General features: G+C 36.1%; 1 protein-coding gene across 1 annotated transcript; it reads left to right on the top strand.

Moving 5' to 3' along the window:
- The first annotated feature begins 1,186 nt into the window (after positions 1-1,186).
- Positions 1,187-2,119, top strand: LOC100016274 (olfactory receptor 8D1-like). Its single transcript, XM_001370122.3, has one exon. It carries the CDS (start codon positions 1,187-1,189, stop codon positions 2,117-2,119), a length of 933 nt encoding a protein of 310 aa, XP_001370159.3.
- The last annotated feature ends 5,619 nt before the right edge of the window (positions 2,120-7,738 follow it).

Genomic DNA, 7,738 nt, shown 5'->3' with positions numbered 1-7,738 from the left:
CTTTTGTATTCATCATTTTCCATTATCTTCCCTCTTTGGTGTGTGTGTGTGTGTGTGTGTGTGTGTGTGTGTGTGTGTGTGTGTGTGTGTGTGTATACACATAAAGAGATATAGATAAATAGCTATATAGATAGATAACTCTTATCTTTTGGCTTAGAAGCCCAAGGTGGTTCAGAGGCTTGCCTGGGGTCACACAGCTAGCAAGTACCTAAGTCAGATTTGAACCCTGGATCTACAGTTGGTATGCCAGGCTTTCAATTCCCTGAGACACCTAGCTTCCTTCCTACATATTTTAAAAATCTATATTGGTGGATGAGTTTCCTGTACAATCACATCAATCACTTTAGACAATTCAGCTTGCCCCTTTCTTTCATTACAACTTTGTCTTAGTGGCCTCAGAAATTCAGTCCAGAGATGCAGCTAGGTGGCTCAGTGGCTAGACAGCCAGACTTGGAAATGGAATGTCCTGGGTTCAAATCTGTCCATGGACATTTCCAATCCATGTGACCCTGAGCCAGTCAATTCATCCCAACTGTCTAGCCCTTACTACTCTTTTCGTTTGGAATCAATACTTAGTATTCATTCTAAGACAGATGGTAAAGATTAAAAAAAAAAGAATTTCAATCTAGAGAATTTACCATTATCCCTGAATTGTTGGCCACCTTAGAATTTTAGGTCACACAATGTGTCCTTTAACTGAAACTTTAAAATTCTCTCTAAATCTAAGATATCTTTCTATATCTGACTTTTTTTTTCTGTCATGTCATTATGGCATAATAGTCACTTCCTCAGGAAATGCCTATAATTTTCACCTCTCCAAACCAGTTCTGTCTGTTGGAAAGAACTATGTGCAGAATAAAATTTCCCCTTGCCAATTCTATCTCTGAGATTTTATGAATTCCAATTTTATTTTCTAGAGGAGTCAGAATAAAATAAAGTGTCCTGTGATTCATATGCACATAAAGAATTAAAGTGACTGAGTTAGAGAAGTATGACTGTACTTTGTACAACTAAGATTTTTCTTTCAACATAGGACCTTTAATGTCAGGACTTCCATGGGGTCTTAGAGGTACAGAAATACTCCTTGACCTTCAAGAGAATGCAGAATTCTGTCTTTCCTAGGTGAGGTGAGATATTTTCTAATGTGACTCTTCTCTTCCATTCCTACAGATTTATCTTGAGGAAAATGACTCCAGGAAATTTCTCCACTGAGATTGAATTTGTTCTTGTGGGATTAACAAATCGTCCAGAGCTCCAACTTCCTTTATTCTTCCTATTCCTGTGTATTTATATAGTCACTATGGTGGGAAATGTGGGCATGATTCTATTAATTATTGCTAGCCCTCCACTTCATACTCCAATGTACTATTTCCTCAGCAGTCTGTCCTTTGTAGATTTCTGCTATTCTTCTGCCATTACACCTAAAATGTTGGTGAACTTCTTAGGGAAGAGGAATACTATTCCTTATTTCAAATGTATGGCCCAGCTTTTTTTCTTTGTGGTCTTTGTTGTTGCAGAAGGCTACCTTCTGACAGTCATGGCTTATGATCGTTATGTTGCTATTTGTAACCCACTGCTATATAACACGATCATGTCCTACCAGGTCTGCTCTCTCATGGTGGCAGCTGCCTTCACTTTGGGCTTCATCTCAGCCATGGCCCATACGAGCTTCATGATGAAACTCTCCTTCTGCAAATCCCACATCATCAGTCATTACTTTTGTGATGTCCTTCCCCTACTTAACCTCTCCTGCTCAAGCACTAAAATCAATGAGTTACTGCTGCATGTCATTGCTGGATTTAATACTTTAGTGCCCACCTTGGCAGTGCTTATTTCTTATGCTTTCATTCTTGCAAGCATCCTCCGTATCCATTCCACAGAAGGCAGATCCAAAGCCTTTGGTACCTGTAGCTCCCACCTCATGGCTGTGGTTATCTTTTTTGGGTCAATCACGTTCATGTATTTCAAACCACCTTCTAGCAAGTCTATGGAACAGGAGAAGGTATCATCAGTATTTTATACAACTGTGATTCCTATGTTGAATCCCTTGATCTACAGTCTAAGAAATAAGGATGTAAAGAAAGCATTAAGGAAATCTTTTAGAGAAAGAGAATTTTGACAAAAGATTTTTACTATTACAGGATATAAGTGAAAAGAGGGACTCTCTGAGTTTGTTTCCCTATTTTCCTATAATAATGACTTCTTTTTTGGTCATATTTAGGTTTTCTTAAATGCCTTCCCCTCTATCATTTCATTTTATCTTTACAATATGTTTCTCTACAAGAATTATTATTCCCATTCTGTAGATTTCCTAAAAGGCTCTGTAACCTTTTGAAGGTTACCTAATAAAGCAGGTGAGATAGAATTCACCTTTCCATCATAATATCATCATCGTCATCATCATCAACAATAACATAAAGACAAATTTTCTCAAATTAGTTCTTTAGGGATACCTTAGGGATATCATGTGTTTGGCACCACAATAAAGCAAATATCACAAGAAAGCAAGGCACAGGAAATTTGGGATTTCCCCAGTGCATGTAAAAGTTATGTTTACACTATGCTGTAGTCCAGCGATGGCAAATTTTTAGAGAGACAGGTGATGTGAGAAATGTCCTCAGACATCTGGGGAGAGGGGTAAGGGAATCAGCCTGCCCCTGAGTCCCTCTGGCTTTCTAGTAAATTCTGGAGTGTGCTGGGGTGATGGTGTGTGTGCCCCTAGGGAGGGCTCTGAGTGCCCCCTCTGGCATGTGTGCCTTAAGTTCACCACCTTGGCTGTAGTCTATTGTTGACCATAGAGTGTATAATATTACTATGTCTAAAAAACTATATGTAACTTAACTAAAAATACTTTATTGCTAAAAATGTCAACCATCATCTGAGCTTTAAGAGAATCATAATCTTTTTACATGTGGAGGATCTTAATGTTGATGGCTCCTGACTACTATGTATCATACATTTCTTTCTCTGCTCACTTCATTTTTCATCTTTTGAAATTTGCTTCTCAAAATTCAAAGATATAAAAGCAAAAACATATATGACCATATATTTAAATTTGTTCTTATTTATATCTCAACTACCCTCCAAAATTTCAATTTCTTGAATGTAGAATTCCATCTTATTTTTATTTTCACTTTCCCTTGCCTTCAACATCTAAGTACTTTGTATATATAGTCATACCTCAATTTATTCACTTCATTTTGTTGTACTTCACAGATATTGCCTTTTAATTTTATTTATTTATTTTTTTAAAAAAATCTTTACCTTCCTAAATTAATTTAAAAAATAAAATAAATTGGCAGGAAACAAGAAAAAATATTAAAAAATAAAATCCTTACCTTCCATCTTGGAATCAATACTGTGTATTGATTCTTGATTCTAAGGCAGAAGAGTGGTAAGGGCCAGGCAATGGGGGTTAAGTGACTTGCCCAAGGTCACACAGCTGGGAAGAGTCTGAGGACAGTTTTGAACCTAGGACCTTCTGTCTTTAGGCCTGGCTTTCAATCCACTGAGCTACACAGCTTCCCCCACATATTGCATTTTTAACAAGTTGAAGGTTTATGGATACCCCGCATTGAATAAGTCTATCAGTATCATTTTTTCCAAAAGCATGTGCTCACATTGTTTCTCAGTCACATTTTGGTAATTCTCACAATATTTCAAACTTTTTCCTTATTACTCTATCTATTATGGTGATCTGTGATCAATGATCTTTGATGTTACAACTGTAATTGTTTTAGGGTACCATTAGCTGCACTCATATAAGAAGATGAATTTAATCAGTAAATATTATGTATATTCTGACTGCTCCAATGACTGATCTGCTTACATATATTCCCTGATACACAACAATATTGAAACTAAGCCAGTTAATAACTTTACAATGACCTCTAAGTGTTCACATGAAAGGAAGTAAACTTCATTATTGTCCTATTTTAAGAAATTGCAAAAGGTGCCCCAACCTTCAGCATCCAAATATGTGCTTCATTGGAGGATAAAAAGGAATATAAGCAGGCAAGTATATACTTCACTTAAACCAAAGTGTCAAGAAAGAAAAAGATAGACTGGAATAGAATATATAATAGTGAAAGTTACACTGAACATATTAATTATAAAATATTGAAACATTTGCTACTTCATAGAATTCCTATTTCTCCTCAAATGAATTACAGTCCCCATTTGAGGAGCATGCCCTCAATTTATAAATCTTTGCCATCACAAAAAGAGCTGATATAATATCTCTATACATGTAGATTCTTTTCCTTTTCCTTTGATCTCTTTGGGATATAGACTTAGTAGTATATTGCCTGGTCAAAGGATATATACAGTTTTAGAGTTCTTTGGGAATAGTTCTAAATTGTTCTCCTGGATAGTTGGACTAGTTCACTCCACCAACATAACTCTTGCCCATGTCCTTTTTTATATTCCATTAGTTATTAACTTAGCATAATGAAATTCTTCCCAATTTTCTGCTGGTTTCTTGAAAATATCAAGAGAGTACTCATTCTGTTTACCTATAATTCCTTGTTTTTATATCATTACTAGTCCATACTTTTATCATACATTTTCCCAATAACTTCCTTTAATCCTTTTCTTTGAAATTCCTATTTTTATATGCTTCAGTCTGCTGATACTTAGCATGTGACTCTACATATTTCTCTGTATAATACTCATTTTCAGTTTATTTGAGCCTGTTGTGCTTCCTATCTCATATATAACAGTATTAACCAATATTTTCACAAGGAGTAGGGGAACCAGACTATGGATTTCTTTGACATGAGGAACTTCGAATGAGAAAACATATTTACCAATGAAGATTGGCACCTGATTTTCAATTTAAAGTCGTAGAACGGAGGCAGCTGGGTAGCTCAGTGGATTGAGAGTCAGACCTAGAGATGGGAGGTCATAGATTCAAATCTGGCCTCAGACACTTCCTAGCTGTGTGACCTTGGGCAAGTCACTTGACCCCCATTGCCTATCCCTTACCACTCTTCTGCGTTAGTATCAATACACAGTATTGATTGACACATTATTGTATTCTAAGACAGAAGGTAGGGTTTAAAAAATAAAATAAATAAATAAATAAAGTCTTAGAACATGTTTCAGGGTACAGAGAGGCAGAGTTTGGTAATAAAAGAATGTTTGGCTCCAAGTTCCTTGCAGCCACAGTGCTAAGAAAAACTGCTTTCTATCTTGAACTTCATAATACTATTTGCTTGAAGCAAGCAAGTCATGCAAGCTACTAAGGTGTGCAAAACTCAAGCTATAGAGATCAACCACATGTTTATTTTTAACAAGCTAGTTCTCTTACCATCTTGTTACAAGTATCCTTTTCTATCCTCTCACCTATCTGCTTTCTGATGTGAAAATCCTTAACTTTCCCTTTTGGTTTCTATATAATTTCATTGAACCCATCCTGAAGGCATATTTACTTTCTATGTAAGAATGCTGAAATTTATGCTCAGGGTTGACTGATTGGTAAGTGACTAATGCAGCCTGCACTTGGATCATAATAAACTGGAGTTTCCTCTTCTATTTATGCATCATTGATTAGTGATTGACAGCAATAATTCATTAGGACTGCAATACAATTTTGTCTCAGTTCCCAGAGTCATACAGTGAGTGTGTCAGAGACTTGACTTAGTTTTTCCTTCCTCTAAAGACTGATGTTCTAACAAGTATGTCACACAACATCTTTAACAGAATATTTATATGAAAAGATAGCTTCTGTCTCTTGGAGAAGTTTGGGGCCATCAAAGGAATGCTGCAAGTTCCTGGAAACAATTTCCTGCTCTGCTTCTCCAATATAATTTGAACTTCTTGTTCATCTGTACTATCTGGTCCAGATAACCAGATATTGATGGATCCAACTACATGTCATAATTTGGAAAGTAGAAGTTCATTGTAACCTGTTTCCTACAAGCTTCCTTCTATGTTATTCCTCATCACATAATCAAAAACATTTTATCTTGCTATTGCTAGACAACATTCTGTCACTCTTCTTTGTCCCTTGATACACATATCTCAAAGATAACTTCGAAGTCAGAGACAGTAAAATCCATCCATAAATAGCTAAGTCACCTTGAATAATTCAAAATTCTTGCTTAGCTTCCAATCTAAAGAATATCAGAAAAAACATTCCCTTAAAATGATCATTCTGGGAGTCAGATTTTAGCTAAGTGAGGTTAATATTAACAGAAAACAGGCTTTCATTAGCCAAAATTATATTCACACCATGTTCTAGACACTGGTCTCTGGTTACTGACCAGTTAATCCTAATTCCTCATCAAAGACTAGAATGTTAAAGTCAGAAGTAAATCAGGAAGTCTTCTGGAAAGAAGCAACATAAAGGATTTCTCCTTTCCCTTGTCACTGGATTTAGGGGGGATATTTGTTTCAGTCATGTAAGATTCTTCATGACCCTATTTGAGGATTTCTTGGAAGAGACACTGCAGTGATTCACAATTTTTTCCTCCAGCTCATTTTATAAATGAGGAAACTGAAATCTTGTTTGGGTTAAGTGACTTGCTCGGCATCACACAGCTAGTTAGTGTCTGATGTCAAATTTAAACTCAAGATGATGTCTTCCTCATTCCAAGTTTGGCACTCTATCTACTGTACCACCTAACTGCTCCTTGCTCTACATGAAAAGAGAACTCCCTGAGACTCCAGATAAAAGGTCTGGGATGGGAGAGACATAGACAATACCTTCTCATGTATTGGAAGAACAGAAACACTTCTATGTCTGTCTTCTTTCTGTCACACACACATATAGATACATCATTGTCTCTAAGTAGTCTTAGGGCTCCTATTTGATTTGGCATGTGGTATCTTCATTAGTATTCATGAAAAGCACCTGACATCAGTCAATCAGCCTTCATCCACTAAAGCAAACAAAACACACACAAAAAAAAGACCTTGTTAGGAAGGAGAAGCAATTAATTTTAAAAGTTGTGGGTATTCTTTGAAGGGTCTTCTGACAACAAAAGTCCTCTTGTTTGCATCTAGATGTTAGCCACAAGATGGAGAGAATGGGAACAAGAGGCATTTTATTGTGTTTTAAGGGTGTAAAGATCACTAGACTATAAATTGAAGGAATTGGTGAAGAGTAATGAGGGGTGATGGCAGAGGACAATTAAATCATAGAGCACAAGAATTGTTTCAGATGTGATTTTATTGTCTATAATTCATTATGAGGAAAATCAGATCATTGTACTGGAAGTCAGCTTTACTCCCTCCATTCCAGCATTATTGTTGTTCTCTGTTTTCAGGGAAAGATGAGTTTCAATGTGACCCAATTTATCTGAGATATCAATGGGAATACCATTGTCTATGGTGCCTTTTCCCTTTGGACTCCAATCTAAAGTGATGAGATCCTAGGGGACTCTTTCTTTAATAATGTTCTTGGGACCAAAAGATTTCCAAACAAGAAATAAATAAAAATTCCCTTCTTCTAGATTAGGCTCCTCACGATAGCTATAGTTGCAATTCTTTCCTCTTGTCTAGTATCTATGGGGAGAGTAAGAAGTTCCTCTTCTTTTCCCTTTCTTTCTTTCACAATGATTCTTATATTTTAATTTTCAAACAACAACAATCCCATTCTCTAAGCATGATTTGTCCAGATGATAGGTAGTGACAATTTTCTGTGGAAATGACCACATATTAATTATGTTTATGAGATCAGCTCCTAATAACTAAAATTTATATAACCATTTAAAGTTTACTTTCCATGTATTAT

This window comes from Monodelphis domestica, chromosome 4 (assembly GCF_027887165.1).
Source record: "Monodelphis domestica isolate mMonDom1 chromosome 4, mMonDom1.pri, whole genome shotgun sequence".
NCBI lineage: Eukaryota > Metazoa > Chordata > Mammalia > Didelphimorphia > Didelphidae > Monodelphis > Monodelphis domestica.
This window is presented reverse-complemented; position numbering and strand designations above follow the sequence as displayed.

What these genes read in the sequence shown, in the direction of transcription:
- LOC100016274 (XM_001370122.3), top strand. Translation starts at nt 1,187, where the DNA reads ATGACTCCAGGAAATTTCTCCACTGAGATTGAATTTGTTCTTGTGGGA.